Below are 26,547 nucleotides of genomic sequence, written 5' to 3' on the forward strand. Positions count from 1 at the left end.
GGCTTCCTGTCTCGCTGGTTTCTGTCCTCCTTGCCGTTGATTTTGCATGAGCATCTGTCTCTGTCTGGGCGATAGCGTAGCATCGCTGTCCGTACAGTCACGTTGCCTGCTTGTTTTTGTTGCAGCATTGAAGTGCATTAAGAAAAAGGGGCTGATTCATTTAGTTTGAGACAGTGGTGCATTTCTTTGACAGAATAGAGAATACAAGAGGCAGAAGCATTTTGGGTATTTTAAGTGAGTGACCTGAACCTATGGTCTCTTCCATTCCTGTCGTAGTCAGGAAGTTTGCGGTGGTCTCCTGATTTAATTGTTAAATGTAAATCTTTATGCATCTTATGTCTCTCGCTGTTTTTTTGTGGCTGTTCTGTGAATGCAGATCATATGCTAAATATCATCAGCAGCTTTGTGGAACAGATTGTTTGTTGATTCATTGAGCCTTTTCTGCTGAATAGAGCTGCTTAATCTAGGATATGTAAAGGATTTAGTCTAAGACAGATGAACTTCACCTGTGCTGTCACTGTAAATTCCTACAACAGGTCTATGGATTTGAGAGCTTTTCAGCTACATGTTGGTCCTCTCTGTACTGTGTGTGTGCACGTGTGTGTGTGTGTGTGTGCGCGCACGCGCGTGTGCATGTGTGTGCGTGTGTGTGTGTGTGTGCACGTGTCGTTTTGTTCTCTTGAGGAATCTTTCTTCCGAGTTCCCCACGAGTGCCAGCAATACCATCCGATCTGGCTCCTTTGAGTGAGTTTAAAGCTTTTATGTCTTCAAGGCTGAAATATGCCTGTGTGGGAGTGTGACTGAAGTAAAAGCGGTGTTGTCATCCCGACATCAGCTGTCTGGAGTTTGCACCGTTATTAGCAAAGTCTGAAAGCCTTTTTATCAGACATGCATGCGCCTCAAAAACAGCACTCTGATCCTGCTGCCGTAGCAACATTTCTCCAGACGATTCGTAATAGAGGTACACAAGGAAGCGTTAGAAAAGCAGTTTGCTGTGGGATGTGTGAATGAGCCTTGGTGTCAGGCTGGCTGGCTTTCATTCAACAGGCTAACGGCTGCCACACCCAGCACCGCTCATTAGACACAAGGAGCCCTGCCCACCCAGCTCCCAGCATGCTCCTCTCTCTTTCAGCTCCACTGCAAGCTTTGCAGAGTGTGGGTGAAAGCACAGTCTGGTCTGGCCAGAGTGCAGGACGAGTGTTCTTTCCCCCCAAGCATGTCAGACATGTGCCCTTTAGTGCACCCTGCAGCCATTTAAAGCCGCGGTGTTTCTAGAGCGTTCTGAGGCCCACACAGACTGTTGTCAAGGGGGCAAACGAGTGAGCTGGAATATGGTACCTACACACGGATTGGCTGGCATAGCAGCTCTTTTCACTTTTTTAGTGGAGGGCAGGGCCTCTTCTGCCTGGCTGGACAACTTGCAGTTTTACCTCCAGCAGCATGAAATACTCTCATTCGTGAGGGACACAAATACTGTACAGTATCTAGTGATGCAGATTTCAACTGTGGGTCTTCACAGTGCTGTTACTTGGGGAACATCGAATGGCCTAATCATTATAGTCTTATTATTAGTATTATTTCATTCACTTTCTGGCTAAATGGATTTATTTTTGTTATTAGTGGTTGAACATATTTTATTAATGAGCCAGTTTTGGATGTTGATATTTCAAAACATTTAATGATTGTATTGGACTTGTATTTCACTATGAGTAGAATTTAATGATATTTTGAAAAGTCAGTGTATGCCTCCCTGTTAACAATGTCATTTCAAGCTAGAATTCAGAGCAATTTGAAAACTAATTTGTAAGTAATTATATTTGAATATGTACCCATATTTTTGGCAGGAGCCCTTGACTGTAAGGCTCACCCTGTTCTCAAACTCACCATGATGCTACAATAAATTATTTTCTTATGGCCGGATTCCATTCTGGTCTGTGTTCAGTCTGCGCCTGAGGGGCTAATGTTAGCTTACAGACTGCCCTTAAAACCAACCGTCTCAAATGACAACTGAACGCCGCAAGTCACTGAATCTTAAATGCTGTTTTGACTCCTCTTCTGAACACCGTTTTCTCTTTAAAAGACGCGTGAGAACTCACTGGCACTTTAACGAGAGACTTGTGGTGGTCTCACGGAGCACGCTTGTCCGTGCGGTTGCGCTGACATCATCAGGATCGTTCGCGTGCTATGCGCTTATATATTCTCTCTTGGTAACTGACCCCCATGATGAGTCGTCCATCTGTAAGGCTGGTCAGCTGAAACTGGGGGTGAGGTCAGGGCCATCATAGATTTTCACGCTGGTATAACTAAAGAGGGGTTTAAGTGTCTGAAGAATGACCCTGCCTCAAACTGCACTGATTCTGTATTTATTTATAAGTGGACTAGGCCATTTCAAGACCCCATACTGTAGTCACGCACACACACACGTGTGTGTGTGTGTGTGTGTATATATATATATATATATATACACTGTATATTTAGCATTACTGTGATAGAACTGTAATTCTATACAGTTATTTGTATTTACAGTCCGTAGAACTAAAGCATGAAAGAAACAAACGGTGCTAGCTTAAAATAGACTTTAAAAGAACATATATTTTCTGGGATTTGAAGACTGGGATTTCTGAGGGCAGGGTAGACAAAAAAAAGTGGTGTGATGTCACGCTGTAGGGAGGGTGGATGTTCTCACAAACTGGACAGGGTCCAGGGGCTTTTATGGTGAGGACGCTACAAATGAATTTAAAGCAACACGTCTACTAACTGCCCTTATGTTGGTTATCCGGGTCAGTTCAGGATACTGTCTGGTGCCTCTGTAGTAGTGCCTACTACCCAAGTACAGGTTTATCATGTTTTCACAGAGACCTCTGTTACCCTCATACCTCCAGTGTTTAACATTTTCCTGAATTGTGGAGTCAGATATGACTGTAAAGGGAGCATTCACACATCTGGCAGTACTTTTAACACAGGAGCAACAAACATAAAATTAGTAGGCTTATGAAAATAAAAGGAATTTTGGATATTGACCAATGAAGAATTCCAAACTTGTTGCAACTTGGCAATGTTTGCTTCACTATGAATGAATTGGCAGTGTTCACTTTCAACTCTACCATTATGAAAATGAGATGGGCCAACTGCCTATCTGCCAGTAAACAATTTCCACTTTTTAAAGGAAAGTGATTGATAACTGATAATTTCATAGCTGACCTCAGTCGCAAAATTTTGCTTGTAATGGCGATGTTTGCTTCACTATGAATGAATTGGCAGTGTTCGCTTTCAACTCTACCATTATGAAAATGAGATGGGCCAACTGTCTATTGGCCAGTACATAATTTTCACTTTTTAAAGGAAAGTGATTGATGACTGAATTTCACAGCTGACCTCAGTCGCTAAATTTTTCTTGTAAGTTTATTTTTTCACTAGCAATGCAAAACCGCCTGTCCTAGATATGCCCTTGTGGAACACAAAGTGAAATTTAGAGCCTAAGCCTTTGTGTGCTCTCACACCCCTGTGGTTAGAAAGCAAAAGCAAAGGAACAGGGTTAGGCCATCTGACATAAACCAGTTTTTTTTTAAAGCTTCAAAGAACAGGTGTCCTATATCCCAGGCTAAGCACTGTCAGGATTGTAGGAGTGGTTGTCAGCTAAATTAGTGGGGGATTAGGATTATTTAATAGTTACTCCTGTTAGCCTAATGTTTTGCTGCATTCCGGTCATCAGGGTGGTACTCAGAAGAGTATTACGCATTTGCAGAATCTGACAGTGTATACAGCCAAACAAAGTCTCATTTTTTGCAGTGATGTCATAGAGGCACACAGCTGCATTACATCTTTTATTATTTTTTATTTTGAATTCAATATCATACATTTTTCGTCAACCAGCTAGTTCTGAGCTCGAGTCAAGCCTGGGGTACCCAAGAGCCACCGCGGTCCTTCAGTGGGCGTCAGAAGTTGTGTCGTCATTCCCTTCGATTTTGTTGAACACATAACAGAGTTTTAAATTGTTTCATTTATTTAATTATGTTCAATGTTCTGTTAACTAGGTTTCCCTTTGTCTAATATTACATTTTGTCTAAAGGTCTGAAACCACTCAGTGTGACAAAGATGCAACAATAGAGAAAATCAGGAAGGGGGCAAATACTTTGCCATGCCAGTATATACAGTATACAGTAAACAGTACTGTCACTGTACTGTTTACTGTACTGACAATTTCTCGGGAGTACGTAAACAATGGACAGTCTATCGGTGTTTCTCCGAGTGAGCATTCTTTTAGGACTAAAAACTACTCTGGGTTTTTGTTCGATGTACCCTTGCTGCGATAAGCATACTTTATTGTGACTTTACTGAGATTTGTGTTTTTTTGAGGATTTCTCTTGAAAGTACAGACTAAACCCGACTCTGTTTTATAATGTCAGAATATTTTGAGGTTCATTAGGGGCTTATTCCCCCCCTGAGTTTCCTTTCAGCTTTGTAGCGGTCGGCACAGTACTGCTGCTGTGAACCCGCTGCAGCCGTCTCTCGCACGGTGATGCCGCGCCGGTCGCCGTTGACCGCGTGTCCTGTGCGCTGTTCCCGCAGTGACGGCTTGTCTTGCCTTGCAGAGCCCCGCGGATGTCATGTTCAGAAAGAAGGACCAGAAGGACGCGGAGCTGGATAAAAAGATCGAGGCCCTGCGGAAGAAAAACGAGGCCCTGATGAAGAGGTATCAGGTGAGGGTTCGTCTCGCGTACTCTTCCCCGTGCTGCACGGGAAGCTGAAAAGCTCAACGCCTGAAAAGTGAGCGGAATAGGCCTACATGTCAGTACAAGTTGTTTAACGCATCAGTGGGACCTCTGCTGTATCTCAGGGTTTTGTAATGTGTTGCATTAGTAGATTTTTTTTAGATTTGTGATTTTGCTACCACCTATCCAGGGGGCTATAAAAATACTTATTAGGAACGGAGTGTACAAGTGAACAAGTATGCACTTACAAATAAGGAAACACTTGATTATCGATTAATACAGTAACTGTTTTATATTACTGGCCCCTAATGGTGCCACGATTGTGTGCATGTGTGTTCTGTACCGTAACAGCAGTGTTACATTACAGGCAATGGGAAGTTTGTGTGCCGTGACTGACCCTTGGGCTGATTTTGCTCTTCACAGGAAGTGGAAGAGGACAAAAAGAGGGCGGAGGAGGAAGGCATGGCCCTGCAGAGCCGCAAAGGCAAAGCAGAGGATCTGACAATCACTATCAACAAGTCCGCCAGCGTACGTCTCCCTCCCTCCACCCGAGAGAGAGATTCCCTCTAAGCTCCCTTAACCTGAGAGGAAACCAAATGCAAACCTGACCTCCCTTTATCACCCTTTAGCTACATGAGTCATGTCATGCTAATCTAGTTAGCTTAATGTTTGGGCACTGAGAAAGTATTGAGATTTCCTCTCACTTGAACTTAACTAGGTTTTAGAAACAGCTGGTATAAATACCCTGGTTGTGCCTCCATCTAGAACACCTATGATTAGATTTGTTTTGGCTTTAAGAATTGCTACTCTCTTCCAGCGATTAACACTGACCTCCTCATGCCCGTTTGGAGCAGGAGACCCGCGTTGTGACAAAGAAATCAGGTTCCGGGGATGCGCCGAACTCCAGGGGGGTCCAGGATCCGGCAGATCCGGATATGAACCCGTTCGGCATGGGCCGGGGAAAGAGGAGGCAGCTTCTAGTCACCATGGCCGGCAACACCAAGGCAAGCTTCGTTCTCACCGCAGAGAAATGGACTTAGTGTATCTGCTTATTAATAAGAGCAGTGCAGGTCATTCCTGAGCTCTGCCACAGGTCACAAGGTTAAAGCTGTGCAGCCGAAAAGTATATTATTATTCTGTTTGTCTTATCGCATTGACAGAAGCGTTGGCACAGAGCCTTATTGATTGGCTGGTGTTGACCCTTGTTTGCATTAGTGGCAACACAGGGTCGCACTGAATTTACTCACAGTGACTAGACCACTATTTACAAATGCCCAACGGGTCTTTACTGGACATTACGCCTCTCAGGTTCAGACAGACTGAAAACACGCTGGCTTGGTTTCAGGGCAAGAGGGTCGTGAGTGAGAAGAGGGGCCAGAACCACCCCCCCAGCCCCGGGGGCATGAGGGACGTCACAGAGGAAGAGGACGTGGAGTGCGGCATGATGGGAAGGCTGCTCCAGCCCTCTAAGCCAGACAGCGGGCCGCAGGTGAGAGGGTCTGATCCACCGGTCATGTGACGCGGGCAGCATTCCACTGCCACAGACTGCACGGCCGCACTAGAATGGGATTTTTGTATGGGAGCGGCTGAGGAAGCGGCGCCACAGGCCGCATTGTGCCGGGAGGACAAAGGCTCGCGGCCGTAGATAATTGATCAGACGCTCAATTTTCTGGCACTGTCGGGGCCTTTTGGTGCGATAGGTTCGTGAAACCCCGCCCCCCAGCTTCCCACCCCCCCGTCCGTTCCCCGTTGCCTGGCAGCGCTCTCCTGCTGTCTGTCCTCTCCCATGCGGCGCCGTCTCATTTTACATAGATGTCAGACGTCTGGGCGAGTCCCGCCCCTCTTCTGTAGGAGCACAAAAGGCGCAGGGGGCCGGGGGGCGGAGTAGGGGGGCGGTGACGGACAGCGGGGCCGGGGCCCGGGTGCGCGTGAGGGGCCCGGAGCAGCGGCGGCCCGCCGACACCCGAGGAGGCTCATTCAGAGCGGCGCTCGTCGGTCGTAAATATGCCTCGTTAGGCCCCTTTGTGCCGCCCCGCGTTCGGTTCCTAACGAGGCTGTGGGGATAAGCGGCGCGGCCGCACGCGATGTTCCGCCGCACGCACCCCACATTCCAGGGCGTGTCCGCGGATTCTCCCGCTCTGTCGTGCTGCTATAAATACCTCCGTTTGAGCGCGTCGCGGCTCTCTTTTGTGTCGCCCCGCCTTCTCAGGAAGGTGCCAACAGTGCGTTTGAGATTCGGCCCTGAAAAACAAACAGGATGATGAAGCAGGATAATGAGACGGCAGAAATGTGACGGTTTGAACGCGGTGGCGTGTTCTGAGTTCGAGCGAGTGCACGGGAACTCCGCTGTACTGCCGTTTCTGAGGAAACAGGGCAGTTCCTAGTTTCTCCTGAACAGATTTTCTGTAGTAAATTCCTCAGATCCTGCCTGTGGAGCCGGGCCTTCAAGGCTACTCCTTTAAGGCCCGTGTATTGATAGAACTTTATACGCGAGCGCCGTCTTTATCGACAGCCTCTGGGACTGTTTGTGGGAAGCTGTATTCGGAGGGAGAGCAGAGATGTGGCCGCTGTGTGAGCTGTGCGAGCTGTGTGAGCTGTGGTTTACCCCCGCGTCCGTCCCAAGGCCTCGCGACAGCTGTTCCCGCTGACGCCGCCGTCAGGCATGTCGGCCAGAGTTCAGAGCCGCAGCCGCGGAGGAATGCGCCGAGCGCGGCCCCCGAGCCGGTGACACGCGGGGGGGGGGGGGCGTGCCGCCACTACCGGGTCAGTGCTGGCGTGACAGGCCCCCATCTGCGGAGAAGAAGCCCGGAAGCTTCCGTGCTCCTCTGGAGCGGCTGGGTGTTTACTGGCTTTACGGCTCGCTGTACAGGGACTCACCGAATCAGAGCGTTTCTAAAAAGCCTCCCGCCTCCGTTTCCACAGGAGCGGCCCGGCGGCTCTCACAGGGTTGATTGGTCGGGGGGGGGTGGCGAGGCGGGGGAGGCGGGGGAGTTAGGCTGGGGTAAACCGCAGAAGGTGCCCCTGTCATTGTGCGGGGAGAAAGGGGAGCGGGCGATCCGTGCCAGCGCCTCCTCCTCCTCCTCCTCCAGCGGTCTCCAGGGGACGGTGGCAGACCCGTCACTCTCCCACGTCCCTCGCCCGGCTCCCCCGCCCGCCCGGCCCCGCCGGCACATTGTTTCCCACCGGAGTGAATGGGGCCGATTTAATCTAATTAACATTGCGCCGCGCTCGGCCCTGAATGGGCTCATTATGCCTGCCGGTAGGAAAGCCGTGGCTGGGCGCCAGGCCCTGGGTGAGAGAGAGAGAGGGAGAGGGAGGGCGTGTTCTGCGGCGCTCTCGGGGAACAAAGAACGAGGCGCGGCGCCTCGCCGGAGGCGCTCCCGGTGCCCGCCATTAGCCCTGGCAGCGCCAGCGGGGCTCTGCCAACGGCCGCGCGCTTACGGTAATGCCCGTCCCACGCAGCCAACGGGGGTATCTGTCTGCTGTCGAATCAAAACTCGGCTCCTGTTTTGACCGGACATGAGAAAATGGCTTCCCCCACGTGCCTTGTCCAAGGGCAAAACGTGTGGTTGCGGATCGGTTGCAATGTCTGCTAACTGCCGACATCCTGCTGTTGTGTAAAAAAAAAAAAAAGTGTTAACTGTCAGGATTCATTATTGTGAAATTAGGAATGGAATGAGGAAAGGTTCATTTCTGTGCATTCATGTCCTGTTTTGCAAACTCTCGTTTTTTCCCATCCAAGCTTAGCTAGGTGTGAAGGTGTGAAGATGTGTGCATTGATAGAAAAAGTTGTAATGAATGTCCCAGCATGAGCGTGAGTGCAGTGCAGTTTATCATGTCGGAGGACAGACCTGAGGGTAATGTTGGCAGTTTGTCCACTTGGGGGCAGTGTTGAGCTCTTTGTGGTTTGATGTGTCTCACAAACCAAACTGTTTCAATACCATGTTTGGATAAAAAATAGGCAAACATCAACGAGAGGAAGAGCAATGCACGGCGGACACAATAGTTTATTCATGCTTTTGCATTTAGGTTTCAAGCCAGTAACTGACAGGTTTGTTTTAGTTATGAGATCTCTGTCTCTATTTTTGTCTTCCTTCTCACTTCTTGTAGCTGCTTGATCATAAAGTGTAAAATAAAAGAAGTCAAAGCATGCTAAAAGGAAGTGAAAGAATGCTATGATATCGTCCATACACCAGTATAAGATTATTTCACATTAGACATGATGCAAGAAGGATTAGGATCTAGAAGCAGATGATTCTTATCATAATCATGAAGTCAGTATGAATATGTGCTCTCACTCTGTAAAGGAAGTACTTGTTTTAGATGATCAATATTGACGTGTTTGTTATGACAGCGATGCCAGGAGTACACAGCCTATCAATTTGCTCCTGATTGAAGGCTCTCCTCTCCATGGAAATCGTTCACAGGGCACGTCACTCAGCGGCGAGACGGATACTGTTTCTGCAAGAGGCGTCGTTCTGGCAGGAGTGACCGAACTAACTGAACACGTCCCGGGAGAGCGCTGGCTGCGGCAGAAGGGTCTGCCGAAACGACCCCAGGGCTGACACTGACGCTGTAATGACCTCGTTTGTCCTCTTTGTGATTTCTCTTTCCGAAGGAGGACGACGGCAGACAGGAGCGGCAGGGTTTGACGGAGGAGAGTCAGTGGTTGGCCGAGTGCGACCCCTATTACCAGGTAAGAGACGGCCTCCCCTGATTGGTGCTCGGGCCTCAGAGAGGCGCTGTCCTGGAGGTCGCCGACACATTTGGGGGTTAGACCTTCGTCCCTTCGCCTTTCGGTTTGTCACCTGGCCGCGAAGCGAGGCGTGACGGATCTGTTTGGTCTCGCGTTGGTTACGAGCCGTTTGTTTGCTACCCCAGAGATACGCAGCGTTCTTCCCTTTCGCGTCCCAGATGTGCAAGCTCACATGGTGCCCTTTATGCTGTTTACGCTCGTCCTCTCTCTCAGAACCCCTTCAAAAACAGAGGAAATGCAGTGAATCTTCTCCTTTTGCTCTTTTGCTTCTGGGCAAAGTTTATCTCATTACAACCTTGGACGTGCATGCAGCTAATAAACATTATAGTTCAACCAATAGCTCAATACTGGATGATGACAAATGCTGTTCAGCATTTTAATTGCTTCGTATAGCACTAACATCCATATTGCATCAGCAAAAAATCTGCCAATTCACTAACTCATTCCTGATTTGTAGCAGTAGCGCAGTGGTATAGGGGAAATGAATGGGAAAGGCTTGGGACCGTGTAAACGATGATCAAGCATTCACTGAGAAAAGGGAGAGAATCTGCAGCACATAGGAGGCCTACAGGCACACCTTATCACCTTCATTAATGCTGCAGGCCTGCAACGATACGTTTTCATCTTCAGTCAAGTCATTAGTGCTGTGCACTGCCATCTACTAGATGTATTTTCCGCAGGAAGGGGCTAGAAATAGAATTGCTCAGATACACTTTGGCTTCACTTTAGACCCTGTGTTTGTAAACTGAACATCAATTAACATACTTGGGTGAAATACTTGATTTTGCATCCAGATAGAACGTTCTGAAAGTGCAGCCCTTGCAAATAGTCAGATGTCAGGAGAAACAAACAGACAAGAGGGAAGAGCCAGTAAGCCACGTTAAAAATGACGATGTCACGCTCGGCTCGGCGCATTCTTGCTTGCGTCGGATTTGGAGAGCGTAAAAAAATGAATGCGGCCACGCCAGCGCGTTCTGAAAGAGCCGGCGTTGCATAAGAGCTCGGTGTTCGGCCTCCTTCTCGACAGCACCGCTAATCGTTATTTATCGACGTTCCTTTGTGCTCCGCGCCAAACATTCTGAACTGAACTTGTTTTCGGAGAGGTGCATTGTGGGTATTAATGATGGCTGCCAGGCCTCAAGAGCCTGACGCTGCAGTCTCGGTGTGTTCTTGTGCAAGACAAGCTGCCTGTCGGCCTCCAGGACGACTTGAGAGACCTTATTGAATTGGAGTCTGGCCATAGCGTTTTATTAAAGGGCACTTATTTATTAATTTATTTATTTGCTCTTTGATTGGAACTGTGTTGTTGTCGCGTAGCACGTGGTGGTGTACACACACCACGTATGTGAGTGCAACATGTATACACACTTTCTCATGCGCTAATTGTCCTTAATGCTGGGTGAAGCTGTTCCGTTCCTTACGCAACAGTCTGCCGCTCCCTTGGGGAGATGGCACTCCCGTCGGGACAGGAAATTGAAAGCTCTAATTGGTGAGGGACTGCAGCGCGCTGCTGGCGGGGGGGCGGGGGGGGGGGCGGTGTGGGGAGGGGGGGTTCAGCGCGCTCTCCTGTGCCCTCACATCCCCGGGCTCCGGTTGGAAATGGAGGAAAACAGAGGGTGCGGACACCTCACTCCTCCACCCGCCCCGCTGCTGCCCGCGGGAGGGCCTCTTGTTTACCTGCTCCTGATTGGCTCACGCTCCCGTGGCAAACATCACCTCACGCTTCCTCTCGTTTCGTCGCTAATTTTGCTGCCTCCGGCCTCCTTCCTGACTTCAGCCCTCTCTCTCTCTCTCTCTCTCTCTCTCTCTGTTTCTCTCACTCTCTCACTCTCTCTCTGTTTCTCTCGCTCTCAGTCTGTCCCTTCTGCATGCTGACTCACTGAAATGCAGCGATGCGACCTTGTCAAGGTGAAGGTGGTTTTTTGTCTCTGTCCTCCAGTGATGCCAGACACCATTTCCTGATTTTCCTGCTCGTTTAAATCTTCCACGGAAAGAAAAAAAAATGGCTGCTGACTTTCCTAAATGAACAGTCATTAATTTTGCATGTAACAGCTGTGAGACTCATCAAGTGAACACGGGGTTCTTGTGTGTTAATAAGCAGCTTGTTAATTAAAGGAAGTGGCTGTATGGGTTGTGTAACAGGTGTATCGTAGGAAGGCACAGGAGCCCCAAAAAGAAGTGTTTGAACTGTAATAAAATTAGTGAGAAGATGTGAGAGGAAGCTGGCAGGCCTTTTATCTTCTAGGTTTCTTCAAACTCTTTTTTATTTCTAAATGGTCTTCAGAAGGTCTAGTCCATGCCCTTTTTAGCTCAAGGGTACAGCGCACAGATGTTTGGCACTGCTCCTTGGCTTCAGCCTCTGTGACTCATTGTTTACTGGGTTTGTTATGGAATAACTCACTAGTGACTGTGCCTTATGGTGCTGAGCTTTTGAGGCTCCCTTCTGAAAGGTCAGACTTTCCATCGGTTCATCTGATCCCTCTGTGACATCACGGGCACCGTTTATGTAAACCGTTATCGTAAACCGCCTCATCGATAATTCCTAGTTTGTTCTCGTAAGTCATCTGTTGCTATGGAGAAAGGGCAGAAGTGTGATGTAAGGATGGTGTTTGGCGATCGTCCTCCAATCAGACGCTGGTCTGGCGAAGCGCGTGGTGTCTTAGAGGGACTGTGGTCCTTTGGTGCGGTGAAATTGGGCTGTCAGGCAGGGGTCATCTGGCATCCCTGCAGAGCGCAACCTTGGTCTGCTGTCAGAGCTGGCTCACCTCCTGGTCGAGGGCAATTTGGGATTTATATTCAGGCACGCACACACACACACACACACACACATAGACATACTCTCAGTTCTAGTACACCCACGTACAGTAGACAGATATACAGAGACAGGCATATGCATGCACATCACATATGTGCACACACTCATATCGTGCATTCAGCCAAAAACATGTTGTTCTTTAGCCTAGATCCTTGTGCCTTTGAATGCTCCCTTTGTGCAGTGTGAATGCAGAAAAGGTTTGTTTTCTTTTGCGTAGCACTGTTATTTGAAGAAGTGTCAGACCTTGTGGAGCGCTAGATGCGTAAGCGTTCTGTGATATCTGTGGGAGAGAAGAGGCCACCACAGGACACAGGACAGCTCTTCAGAGTGACACGCGGCCACAGCTGATGATATTACCCCGGGAGCCACTGCTAGCAGCCTTTGTCAAACGGATGAGGAGACGGATGAGGAGGAGGGAGAGAAACAGAGTGCCTGCACATTTGAGCCAGGTTTACAACTGAGCAGCAGGTCAAATGAGATACTTCAAGTGGTGTGGCCATTCCAGCCCCAACAGCTGAACACAGAACGTCTTTAGATTTCAGGGACTGGCATCCTTTGCACCTGTTTGTAAATAAATGCGAGCCGGCTTCTTGCCAGACTTATGCAGATGCTAGTTAGCGTTTGATGGATGAGGAAATGTGGACTCTTATCCTTCTTTTTACTGTTTTAGACAGACCAGGGACCTCATTTGTAAAACTTTGAGGAGGTTCTACACTTGAAGGTTATGCACGCACAAAAGAGGAAAACTGCAGAGGTTCAAAGATGTCCTGATTTATGAAACCGTCCGTGTGCTCACCTGCACAGTTTTCTCAAAATCTACTCGAAGTTTTGTGTGCGCACGAGGCTCGTATCCCACCCCGTTAAGCCCCGCAATTAGCCATAAACGGTTAATGAAACGCCCGATGTGAATATGATATGCATATAAATCAGCTTGTCATTCCAAATCATTGTCAGGAAGAATGGTGAAGTCAAACCGCAAAACAAAGAGAAGCTTCATGGAGTGTGAAATTGAGATGCCCGTTACAGAGGTAGGGACCAGACGGGCTATATTGTTTGGTGAAAATAGTTCTGGCAGAGCCAATAAAAGGAAATTTGGGGAGTGGCAGCACACTGCAGCAGCCAGACCTTTTTCGCAGGTTAAAAAGCAGCGGTTGGATATTGAAGTATTGAAGTGGATGCAAAGGTGGCCTCAAGCTTAAACAGAAAGGGCCGTTGTGGGTTCAGGCTTGCTTTCCAACCAAGCAGTAACGCACCCGATTCTACTTATCAACCATTAGAGTCTTTGCTAAGCATTCAGTCGAATCAGGTGTGTAGCTGCTTGGTTGGAACGAAAGCCTGCGCCCACACCGTCCCTTTCTGGGTACGATAGAGGAATCCTGCTGTTAGCTGAAACTCTGAATGTAACACATGGGAGGTGTCGCCCGCGAGATAATTATTTTGCGGACAGTGTATGTAGTTGCATAAATGTGGACTTTCAGACCATTTATAAATAAGGTCCAGGGGACAAAGGTTTCAGCAAATGCTGCACATTATGCACAAAGCTGTACATGTAGTTCAAAAGGTGTAGTAAAATATCTTCTAGAGTGGGCTATGTGTATGTGAACAAGACTAAGTAACTGTAAGCAAAGTTGCTTTTCTGGCTATTGTTCTGCATGCAAGCTTAATGCTGCTTGTCTCATTTGAGCTCTGGGCCCGTCTGCAGTTGTGTCAGAGGTCGGCTAACCTACTGTCGTCCTGGAAGTGGAAAGTGTCCTGTTTGCCTCTGGGATAGCTGATCGACATCTGAGGTGGCTCAGAGTAAACCTGTCGATTCCAGTGTGATTCCTATATCTCAAGACAGTCCCTGTATTCTTTGTAGCATTGAGAATGTCATTTGCAGTCACATACGGTTTAAAGAGCACTAAGAGAAGTTAAAACACCTCAGGCCTCTGTGTTTTTCCATCTGTGGCCCAGTTATCACGCTCAGTTACTGCACTTGGGTCCCATCAAATCCTCATGGTAAATAGGACAATAATATACCTGGGACTGAATTGCTGTTAACAATACATTTTCATAGCCTTTTTATGGTTATGGTTTTTATTCATAGTTCTTTTCTAGTTCTTGGGGAAGATTGATGAAAAATTCTCCCCTGTTTGTAGTATCTGTATGTCTGCCTTTGATACATCCCTGTCTGCTTCTCTCTATACTTGCGCTGATCATCACTGTTTTCCCAAGCAGCATGTCAGAATCTGCCCAGCTCCTGTAGGACGGTGTCTGTAGTGCGGCCTGAGTGTCGTCCCCCGTGTCTTCCCAGGACGTGGAGGGGCCCGTCCCGCAGGGCCACACTGACCTCATCGTCCCCACGTCCAGGGAGGAGCAGCTGGAGTACCTGCGCTGGAAGAAGGAGCGCGAGCAGATCGACCGCGAGCGCGTCGCTCGCCACAAAAACGCCAAGGGCCAGTGGAGGAGAGCGTGGGACATGGACAAATCAGAGAATATGTAAGCTGCCATTTTGTTTTTTTTCCCCCCACCTACCTGTTGTTGGCCAGTTTGTAGTGTATATTGATGACCCGGAATGCATTCTTGATTTTGCATGTTTGGCTGTTCTGTTTGGATTGTTCATGTTTGTGATAAAATATTATTTTTTTTGTCATAATTTAAATTCAAAATTAGTTCTTATTTAAATAAAACAAGTCTTTTTTGCATGCTTGCTCTGTTGTCCTGGTTTGTCATTTCACATAAGCAGGCTGTTTGAGCATTGGCCGTCACTGCCAGGCAGTTTGTTTATACTTGCAGCTGGTAATAATATACGTACGCTGAAAGCAGAATGGACGGTCACAGCGGTCTCAGTGGGGCGGTCATTTATTTCTTTGTTGAGGAGAGAGATGTAAAATCCAGCTGTTGCTGTCTCCAGTCAGTGAGAGGCTTGAGGTAGTCTCTACTATGTTTGGATAAAGTCAGGAGTCTCGGTTAACAAATCCCAAGCAGACCACTCCGTTCTTCTTAGATAAAGTGCGAAAAACATTTCCCTTTTTTTTCTCTCAGTCTGGACCACACAATCCTATTCATTATCAGTGCTCATTGCTGCATCCTCCGCTATTGATTCAGGAAATCACAGACAAAAATGTGCTCTGCTTCGAAGTATGCTCTGTCAGATGCTGCTGCTTATCACACTGTAGTCTATAAGTCGGGCTCTCACAGACACGAGGTGGAGGAAGACAATTTGTGTGCAGCTGAACAGCTGATTGACCTGTGGGATCGCTAGTGTGTGTTTGAGATGCTGTCATCTTAGCCGACTGAACCCCCTCTCTCCGCTAAGCAACACTAGCGCCAGTTTTGCATCACCTTGCGAGGCAGAAACCACAGTCAACACTGGTGTGGTTCAGATTCAGCGCTAGTTTGTGTGGCCCATCCATGCAGTAGAACAGTGCATTAACAGGACCAGCCACCCAGCAGCCCTGAGAATTGTTGTGTTTGAAATGGGGTTAGAAATATTAATATTCATGTCAAAGCGTCCTCAATTTTATTATTGTCAAAATTGTTCTGGTATTGGAGCTTTTTCAGTATGTCGGTAATCGCCATCGTTCATTCTGTGACTGTGAGAAGGAAGACTTGATGAAATGTTTCATTTTTGTTGGAGGTTTTTTCCTAGTTAATGGCAAATGTAATTTGCTTGGGTACACCTGCATGACCGTGCACTAGAAAGTAATGGCAGTATGTGTGATGGAGCACAGCCTCTCTGGCTTCTGCCTAACCCGCGCCATTAATAACACAAGTGCACATTTGCAATAATGTGTTTTTTTAATATGGGTGCACATCTAGCTGGCCAATTTACCTGGAGTATTTTGTGCTGGCTCTCGATAGCTGAAATGTGTAATACATAAATTAGAAATACTGCTGTTTGTACATCAGTGCCAATGTGGAAAAAAGTATGCTATTTTACACGTTAGATTACTTGAAGAATAATTAGAATTTATGACTACACTTCAAGAATGATGAAGTTTTACACTCTTCACGTGAGTGATTGAATGAATCATGCCTTATTTTCAGCTAATTGAAAGACAATATGTTGGTGTGTATAGTTAAATGCAAAAGTATTGGGACAGTGACACAAATTAGGCTACATTGTTTTGGCTATGTAATCCATCACATTGGATTTGAAATAAAACAATGAATGTGAGGTTAAAAGGCTGTCTGATGGTATTTGCATCCATGTAAGAATCATGTCACTCTTTGGTTGACAGTAGAGAAGCTTTAGTATAATGGCTGAATTGAGTGCATTGCATTTTAAATTTAAACAAATAATGAATTGAAGAATAGCCAAGACAGATTTACTTGCAAAACCTGGTGATGCAAAGTAGCCCAAAACTTAAACACTTCCTTAAAAGGCAAGGTTTTATGTAGTCAATTTAAATAAAATAAAAAACAACAACCTCTATGGGTTATTTGTAAATGTGATGTGATTTGTCTGCCTTTGTCATGTCTAAATTTGATTAAATCATAAGGAATTGCTGACACTGACTTAGTGATGGATCTTCTGTGAAACGGATCGTATTGAGAGGACTTAGGCTGGACTTTGTCAGCATCTGGGGTGTTTCCAGGTGCTGTCTCCTGTCTTCTGCAGATCGTTTCCATTTTGTCTAGAGCTAACATACACAAAACTGTGACGCCCCAGCACGGTCTCCACGCAGCTTCTGAAACTCTTGCCTGATTTCAAAGGTTTTACGAGGAGGAGACGAAGCAGTTTCTCGCCTGTGAACATGACGATGGCATTGCTTTGCGCCTGATTTAAGATGCGACTTCGGTGGAAGACATGTTTACAGCAAAGCGAGCGCGCTTCATTTATTTGACCTCAATGGAAGTAACAATCTACGTAATGGGAACTGATAGAATTACAGCCTCATAAATTGTCCCATTTTCCCTATGCTTGCTGATGCCCTCAATCCTGGGCGTATGTCACTTTTCTAATTTGGTGGTATAATTTGTAGCAGTGACCTCCCTGACCAAAGAGGTTTAACATGGAGAGCCATGTGAAGCAGGCTGTATCATTTCTGTTTCTGTCCAGGGTACGTTACTGTCAAGTGCAGGCCAGGGAAGGGGGTACATTTCTTTTGTAAACCGCTAGCTTATAACCTAAAATATCATCAAATTATGATGTTTTTTATGTACTGTGTTACTGAAGTAGCACTGCAGTTCTTAGCAAAAACAGCTGTCTGAATGTTCTTGGTCTCCTATTCTGCTTCTGTCGTTTTTACATTATGTTTAGGTACGGTAACAGCCGACAGAGCATTCATTTAATATCCGCCTGCCCATGTCTAAAAACATTAGCATTTTAATTTCTCTGAACAGGCCGACACTTGGATACACTGGTCATAAACTGGAGCCATTAGAAGCAAGCGATGCAAAGGAAGAGGGGCTATTTTTAGTGCAGATTGGAATGCCTTGCCTTATTTGGAAAGGTTTAATGATGCGCCTGAGACTGAATAGAATAATATATCCCACTGTTTCAGGAAGCAAACATCCTCCTCCAGCGAGGGCCGAGGAGGCATCCAGATCAGAGCCGGGGCTACAGTTTGTATATGTTTGCGCTTGATGACACAGGCACTTGCATATTAGAAACAGTCCTCGCATTCATTCGGTTTGGAAATATTCCAGACGTTAGCGGGGGGGGACTTATTCCCTGTAATTAGATTGTCTCTTTGCAGGTTTCGTGACAGATTTCACGGAGAAAGTGAACGAGGGAACAAAACGAGAGGTGAGAATTATCATGATCGAAAATGAGTAAACCCACCCAGTACTTTCCAACAGCTTACTTCCTGTGCAGCGCTATACCCACGCACACTTACATTGCCCAGGGGAATCTGCATGGGTGAAAATGAGTTTAATTTCCTACCACATCTGTCAAGTGTTCATGTTAGTTCCCCATATGTAGAGCCTCAAGTTGTACGGTGTAGGAACACACTAGAGATCTGTTGGTGACTGGTAGAAAGCTACAGGAACAACAGTTTCTGAGAGAAGTAAAGTCTGAAGGGGAAAAAACAATAAAAGGAAACCACTTAAGTTACCTGAAAGTTAATGTTTTCCCAAAATCACAGATGCCTGTTTGGCATTAGCATGAGCTATTATATTAATTAAATCTGAAAGCAGTTAATACACTCCGCATGCAGCGCAAGAGAATCGACCAAAGAAATATAAATGTAAAATCAGAAAAATACACAGTGAATACAAAACTGGAAAATATCAGTAAAGCCCTACATTTGTTTTGACTTCACTGAATATTCTTGTGGACAGCTTTCCCCAGCGATCCTCTTTCCTTTGTGAAAGTGATTGAGTTCTCCTCTGCCATTGATGTTTACTGGAGGAGACAGGACCAAGGGAACAGAATAAGACCAGACGCTGCCAGACTTGGCTGTGTAGTGCTGTCAGGCTTGCATATACTGTACATCACACACAGTCTGTGAAGGTGCCCCTATTCAAGCCAGTTAATCTCCCAGTATATCTTCAACACCACTGTTCCAAACCGTCCTCTTATTCACTACATAAACAGACATAAACTTATTATGGTTAGAAACCATGAAGGGTTTATGCATAAAAGGCTGCTACTATAATTGTCTTTGTCTCGCAGAGCTATAGTTTGGATTAAAATTTCCATGGAAGTTAAATATACCACAGACCCTGTTGTTTTATTTTCTCAGGGGGAAGGAATGCTAGAAGAGGTCAGTCAAGAGCCACAGGGGAATCGCAGGGTAAATATCACTCAAGTGTTTTACTTTATGTATTATGTATTATGTACTGTACAATGCTGTGAAGAAGTATTTGCCCCTTTTGGAGTTCCTCTATTATTGCATATTTGTCACACTGAATGGTTTCAGATCTTTGGACAATAATTTTAGACTAAGGGAAACTGAGCAAGCGCAAGACACTTTTAAATTATTTAATTTATTTAATGAAAAAAGTTTTCAATCATAAGGAGAATGTCTGGTCATCTGACTGTGAGCTGAAGCGCAATTGGGTTATGTCAGAATGCCTGAAAGAAACAAAATTTAAGTTTTGGAGTGGCCTAATCAAAGTCCTGACTTGAACCCAACAGATTCTGTGACAGGACCTGAAACAAACAGTTCAGGCTCGTGAACCTGCCAGTTTGTCTGAATTAAAGCAGTTCTGCAAAAAAGTGTGGGCTAAAATTCCTCCACAGCGAGTTGAAAGTCTGATTTCAAATTATAGGAAGCATTAAATTGCAGTTTTTGCTGAAAAAGGTGGTGCAAAGGTTAAGTACTTCACCCACTTTCTTTACAAGGGTGATATTATCACTTTTTTCATTAAATAAGTGAAATAATAATTTAATTATGTGTTCTGTGTTTACTCAGGTTCCCTTTGTCTAATATTACATTTTGTTTAAAGATCTGAAACCATTCGGTGTGAAAAATATGCAATAAAAAAGAAAATCAGGAAGGAGGCGAACACTTTTTCACTCACTGTATGAAGTGAAGAGGTTAATTTTTATATCCCAATGAAAAGCTGAAAAACCGCTGATTCAGCTGAAATAATTCAGTGACTACTTGGATTTTGGGTCTTGCCAATATGCTAATATACTATGATGTAATGAAGTTATATTTTCAGCTTCAGTTCCTCCAAATGCGTGTATATGATTATGATTTTGTGTTTTAGGAAAAGCACAACAATATTGTGCATACCGTGTCATTTATTGGAGACAGATGTGTTCTAAGTGAAATGTTGTTTTGGCATTTTCTTGTGGTTCCATTGGGGCATTCAACAGAATTGCGCTTTTGCCGAAGGTTATGCTACTGAATTAGCATTTTTATTATCGTGACTCGAAAATCTTGATAATGTCATCTTCTGCCTAAAGAGCATATAATAGTGAGAGTTTGAAATGGATGACAGCCAAAATATTCAAAAGGTGTTTCTCGCTCTGCCAGGTCATCCATACCGGAACCGAGACGAGGGTGGCAAAAACCTGCCGGCAGTCAGCAGCAAGGCCAAGGGCAAGGACCGCCTGACTGGCAGAGCAAGGAGGTGAGATGCACCTGTGCTGCCTCACTCCTCTCTCCAGAGGCCCCCACCAGGGGCTAATGACATCACCTTAGAAAAGGGGTTGAGGTTATGTTTTTGAGTGAAACATATATCATATTTGATTACATTCAATCTTATAGTAGGACGTCTGTATACTGAAACAAATGCTAAATGCGGATTTTCTTCAATGATCTGCTAAATATCATATTTTGTTCAATAATCCTGCAATTTCACGAAACTTGACAGAAATTATTTTATGCGTTTTATTGTTAATGTAACGTATTGCATTGTAACAGGTATATTTTACTTACCAGTAAAACTTAGCAACTCTCAACATTTATTGGACTGCATCATGCAAGTGAAAATGTTTTTTTCTGGTCCTCATCTGTAAATTGAATAGAGTCTAATTGAATCATTTCTGTGTCGGTTAAGAACATGCATTGAAAGGGTTAATCCTTGTGTCACGATTCCAGGTGCATGTTTGCTCTGAAGTGTTAAAAACAGGAACTATTCATAGTCTCTGAATCACCAGTCCCATCAGGGGGCTTTAGAGTGTAGCACAGGAGTCAGGTTCAGTTGTGCCTGCCCTCCTCCTGTTTCCAGTGTGCAGACACTTTCAGGATACTCACTGTCTCCATCGCAAAGGGCATACCAAAACATTTTCACGCTTTTTAACTTGATAAATAGTGAGGATAAGCCAGTTTTGATTTTATGGCACTGCCACAAATAATCTGGGAGAAATATGATGTTATGAACTTTTTCCTCTGGCAATTACGGAGTATACCAGTATAAAATGGCTCATTTGTCTCCTCACACCACCTTTTGAATGCTTTCATCTTCTCTCAGTGGTGCTTGTGTAAATGGAGCCTGTGGTTTCTCCTCGGCGAAGATGTACAGTAGATGACATGGGGGAGAGCACTCAGGATGTATCGGTGTGGGTGATCACTTTATGCCAGTGGTTAGATGGACTACAGAACCTACTGGAAGTGGCTGTGGGTGCAGACCAGCAGCCAGAGTGTGAAGGCTTTAGTAGATGTAGACTTAACTGTTGAGCACCATCACGCATAATAAGTGCCGATAATTATTCCACAGTGTGCTTATTATTATTATTGTTTGTATTATTTAAAAGTCATTGATTGCTTTTAAATCTTGAGCTATTAGAAATTCAAAATGAGGCCAAACATTTTGCCATATTCTTGAGTCCATTTCTCTTAAGGTAGTCAAAGCTTTGAATGAATTTTTTTGGAAATCTTGCTTCAAAGCCCACAGTACTGAATCTTTCATCGACTGATGAGTTTATCGATTTATTGATTGACATAAATGACTTGACATAAATAAAGTACCTTGTCAGTTCATTTTAGCTGTTTGTGAATTTCAGATGGGACGCTAAGGAGGAAGAAGACCACTTACAGGTCAGTCATTGATCTACTGGCTGGGTTTAGCTTCATGCATATTTGTTTCTAAGGTCAGTAAATATTGTCAAAGCATCATACCAGTGTGTGTCATTCAGGTTCACACATTGTTATATATTTCTGTGAATCTGTGACAAGAACATTGTGAGACATTGGTGAGAAAGGAACCCCATTTTCTATGGGAAATTCAACATGAATAAAGTTCTGATGATTTAGGTGCTGCAGTGCGACTGTCTTTGATTGAGGTGAAAATATTTCAAACAAACATCTGTGAAAACTGAATGGATATTAAGCACTATGCTTTTACATTAATGTTCCTCTAGACTATGGAGACCAGCCTTGAAGAATTCTTGGAGGAACTGGATGCCTTTATTGGACCGGAGGTGGACCTGAGCCCCAAGCCTATGGTGGAAAGCAGAGAAGACGACGTTGGAAAGGGCTTCCCGCCGGGCGCAGTGGGTGCTGACGAAGCGGGCGGTGACGAGGCCGTCAGTGGAGATGACCCTGAGCGAGGCGGAGTCCCCACCTCAGAGTCTGACCTCGACCAGCATGATGGAGACGCTGCTGCGGACGCAGCCTCTGGGAATCCGGCTGCCAGCCAGGGAGAAAGGGCTCCGAAACCCCGCAGAGCTCCTGAGAAAAAGGTCCGTTTCTCTGAGGAGACCATCAAGGAGACCAAAGGAGCTGAAGAGGGAGCTCCAGGCCCCATTCCCTCTGAGGCTGAGGTGACGGGGGCCATTAAAGGAAGCTCACGCGGTCCCGAGTCCCTCCTGGCAGTGGTAGAGGAGGCCGAGCAGACCCTGGCGTCAGGCCTGAGGGGCCCCGAGGGTGATGGCGTTCAGAAGCGGGACCAGGAGGCCTCTGACCTCCCCCACACCAGTGGCCCTGTCCTGGTGGACAGTGACGCTGGTGGACGAGGGCCAGAGGACACCTCCAAAACTGAAACATTGGAAAAGAAACACAGCGATACACAAGGTCTTACTCCCGAGCCAGAGAGGGGTCAGAGAACCATGGATGGAAACTCGGCTGCTTTCCCAGAGGAGAGTGCTCACCAGCCTCTAAAACACTCTAAAAACACCAGAAGCCCAGGTACCTGTGCAGTTCTTTCATGACAACTTTATAATTTCACTTACCTAAAGAAAATTGTGACCGATATTAGCTTGTGGTTCTGTCCGTTCCTCAGAAGAGATGATCAACTCCAGCCTCTCTGTTATGAGCCTAGACTCTGGAACACCTCATCCTTATCATGAGACCAGTAACGCCAAGGTAAGGAATATAGGGGCAGTCGGAGGTAGAATCTAACTTATCCATTTTCATTTTGTACGGAGGGCATTGTAGGGGCAGCATCTTTGGAGGCAAATACTTGTAAGCTAAAATTTCAACTGTACTTTCTCCTGGGGCTGGGGGGCCTGGTCCACAGCGAGGAGTTTGCTTGTCTGGTTGAGTTGCACAGTAAGTAATCCAGTGCACACTCCAGAGTTAAGGGTGAATTCCATTTTAATTTAGTCAATTCAGGAAATGTATTTAAATGTCCGTAATGTTTAGAGAACAATTTACAGTGAATGAATTGAATTTCTGTTCATTTCCTAAATTGACTGAATTGAAATGTAATTGACCCCAGTCCTGGAACTGTATTTATGCATTGGGGTAATATTAGTGCTGCATTACCAGATCCGAGTGAGGTTTGATTAATTAATTTGCGATGTCATTTTTATCTGTGTATTGTCTGTCATTGTTATCTACAATTACATGAATCCTCTTCTTGTTGTGCCTTTTGTCTTCCAGGTGAAAGAAAATGGAAAAATAGTTTAAATTTGAACATGGAGACGCTCATTACTGTACATTTACTTTTGTTCATTGCGGTTGAGGATGGAATGCAACTTAAACCAAAACAAGCTAAACAAAAAAGATAAATGTTCGTATTATGTAGTATGAGCTCTCCCTTGCTCTGTGTAACTTTTTTTACAATATAAATCATGCTGTATGTAGGCACTGCATTGGGCATGGAGATAGTGTTGGTCACATAATTTCATCAACATGGTGGAATAATTCTATGAAACAATCCTGATTATAACAAATTGCAATTTGGAAACACACTGTGTAGTGGTTGATATTTTGCTTTTTTGCAGTTTGGGTTTGGCCAAACATTTAATACAAGCACTTTATTTTGTTATGTAGCTGAATCTAATTACAGTATTAATACTTAGTGTGTAATCAGCAAATCACTTGGATTTGCTGTTTTGTTGGAAGCCTTATTCAGTGTTCTTGAAAGAGATTCTGGCTATTTCAATGCAGACTTTTGTTACAATTTGTGCAACTAAACTAATTACAGAACTTGAATGAAGGGAACTGGTGATTTAAAAGGCACCTAGGTTTTTATGAGGGAAAAGCACAGAAAATGTTTAATTAGATATACAAAGCCAACCAATTTGTGTTTTCATGCCATTTGCATGGTCTTAAGTGTTAATTTGCTTCATTTCTGCAAATTGCCACTTTACCTGATGTTTGTATTCAGTTACGAATTGCATTTCAAATCACTGTACATGTAAATTGATTTATGCAATTTAAGGTAATCTCTGATAATTCTTCAGAGAATGGCCCTAGGTGCCTTTTGATTTGAAAATTCAATATTGAATGATTTACACTCTCAAACAGGGTGTTAATATCCCACACTACTACTTTTTGTGTGATTTTCAACACATTTTGTGTCAAAGTTACTTATTTTGTGTTACAAATATAATATTTATGTGGGAGCCTTTTTAACACAGACTGTTGAAAGTAACCCAAAATGTGTTGTCCTTGACTAGACATGGAGGTGTGTTAAAATGCATCTGTTTGAGAGTGTAGTTCCCCTGTTTTGGTAGGAAATATGCTGGTTCTTTGGTACTGAAACATTACACTTACAACACATGATTGTGAGGTACAGACAATGAAGCTATTAATTACTCCTGTGTTTGTATGCAAGCAATGCCTTTCCCTATAATTGTACTATGACTGACTGAATAGTTTAGTAGAGAACTGTGAGGTTAAGACATGTATTTATTTTCAATATATCTATAACTCATGGTTGACTTTCTAAAAAACAACTGTAATTTTTGTTATAGATCCAATTAAAGTATAGTTTATTATTTAAACTTCTAATTATAGATTTTTGAATTTGGATTCAGGTTAGTTATGTCAGAATGTAAATTAGCAATTTGCTTTGATCTTTATTTAGGGAAGCACTTTTGAAATTGTACTATTTGAAAAAATACTTGAGTGAAAAATATTGATTTTTGTTTGGCTATGCTATAAACTACTATTCACACTTTGATTATATATTACACCACCACTGCCATTTTCTTTGGCTGCAGTTGGACAGTAGAATGTCTTATTTGGCCCAATTTCAAGTGTTTGTTGTAAATATTCAAAATGGTTTAAACTTAGAACAAAATGGTTTGATATTTAATATTTGCAGTTAGCATATTTATTTTTTCAAATTACTTTTTTGCAGACTTTGAAGGAGCCTTAATATAAAAATGGGAAAAATATTTCTCAAGCACTTTTTTTCATTTAATATTTTCATATGCAATTTTACATATGTATGGAAGTTTGAAATGATGGACAGTGGGCCAGCCACATATGAGACACATTTTAATCTCCCTGCCACGCAAGGATGTTTGTTACAGCAACACCAGAAATCAGTTTTCATTAGAAGATACAATTAAATTACAATTACAATCAAATTGAAATGGAAAATAACACATGCAGTGGCATTTTGTTTACATGTTTAAAATAATAAGCACAGCAAAAAATAAACATGCTTTGAAAAGAAAAAAAAAGTTTTTTTTATTCTTGTTTAAAACTAACTCTTTATCCAGCATTTCACAGTTACAAGCAACACTTGAAATGAATCCAGGGTCTTTTCATAATAGTGAATGGTCTCCTTTTGCCCTCTCCAGCAGAAGGTATTTCATCTTGCAAGCATTCTCCAGTTCAGTGCCTGTAAACCTTGGTGGTAGCCACGGTCGAATGCTGTTTGTGTATCTTGCATATCAGAGGTAGAATTCTTGAGGAGGTAAACAGAGCATGTGTTAACCCCATGTCTAGGCCTTGGTAGTCATAGCACCCAGGTAATGGCCTTGCCTGCTGAAACTAATTGAGTTATAATGGCGCATATGGCTGCTCCCTTGGGTGACAACACATATCTTACTTTCTGGCCTTACAGTATGCCTTGACCCAAGCAGAATAGCTGATTGACCTTACGGGTGTGGACACTTATGTGCTTGATTTAAACCCAGAGAATGATGCGGAGAGTATTGTCACACATTCATACTGAAATACTTATATGTGGTGTGTACAAGTACAGTAAAAAGCATCATTCACCCTTCAATAGAAAAACCTGTGGTGTATTGATGCGTTTAAAACGCAGGCTTCTTCAAAGAGATGCCCATCGTCTCATTGTGCAGTATTAGATGCTGTCTGTACTCGTCTGATATTGTAAAATAGGCAGGAAATGCATTCTGTCCTCCTTGTACACGTGGTTTAAGATAGTGCTATCAGATTCTGAGACATGGATTGCCGTCTACTTGTGTCACTCAATTTATGTGTCTCTTTCACTTTCATGCACGTGCAGCTCAGATGCTATTTCTATCTTGAATTGATGTTAAATATTTAGAGGACAAACGCATGATTTAAAAAATGACTGTGTTTCTTTACCTTGTGGAGTCCTTGTTTAGAATGGCGAATGTTCAGCTGAAATGGAAAACATTACTCCCACAGGTCAGTGATGCTGGGTGAAATGCTGGGTGAAATTTTTCTTTTGTTCCTCTAAATAAGAAGACAGTTTTGCATCTGATTAAC

At 44.5% G+C, this 26,547-nt stretch overlaps 1 protein-coding gene across 4 annotated transcripts in view; it reads left to right on the forward strand.

The window, feature by feature from the left end:
- LOC135250020 (coiled-coil domain-containing protein 9B) overlaps positions 1–23,909 on the forward strand; it is a 43,208-nt gene extending 19,299 nt beyond the window's left edge. For all 4 annotated transcript variants that reach the window (XM_064325820.1, XM_064325838.1, XM_064325829.1 and 1 more), the window contains 13 exons: positions 4,593–4,700; positions 5,136–5,240; positions 5,567–5,716; positions 6,058–6,201; positions 9,331–9,408; positions 14,577–14,761; positions 17,968–18,017; positions 18,958–19,008; positions 20,200–20,296; positions 21,672–21,705; positions 22,029–22,794; positions 22,889–22,971; positions 23,491–23,909. In XM_064325820.1, the coding sequence (XP_064181890.1) occupies positions 4,593–4,700; positions 5,136–5,240; positions 5,567–5,716; positions 6,058–6,201; positions 9,331–9,408; positions 14,577–14,761; positions 17,968–18,017; positions 18,958–19,008; positions 20,200–20,296; positions 21,672–21,705; positions 22,029–22,794; positions 22,889–22,971; positions 23,491–23,517 (1,878 nt within the window). In that variant the 3' untranslated portion in view covers positions 23,518–23,909. The remainder of the gene's footprint in view (positions 1–4,592; positions 4,701–5,135; positions 5,241–5,566; positions 5,717–6,057; positions 6,202–9,330; positions 9,409–14,576; positions 14,762–17,967; positions 18,018–18,957; positions 19,009–20,199; positions 20,297–21,671; positions 21,706–22,028; positions 22,795–22,888; positions 22,972–23,490) is intronic.
- The last annotated feature ends 2,638 nt before the right edge of the window (positions 23,910–26,547 follow it).

Source organism: Anguilla rostrata, chromosome 1 (assembly GCF_018555375.3).
Source record: "Anguilla rostrata isolate EN2019 chromosome 1, ASM1855537v3, whole genome shotgun sequence".
Taxonomy (NCBI): domain Eukaryota; kingdom Metazoa; phylum Chordata; class Actinopteri; order Anguilliformes; family Anguillidae; genus Anguilla; species Anguilla rostrata.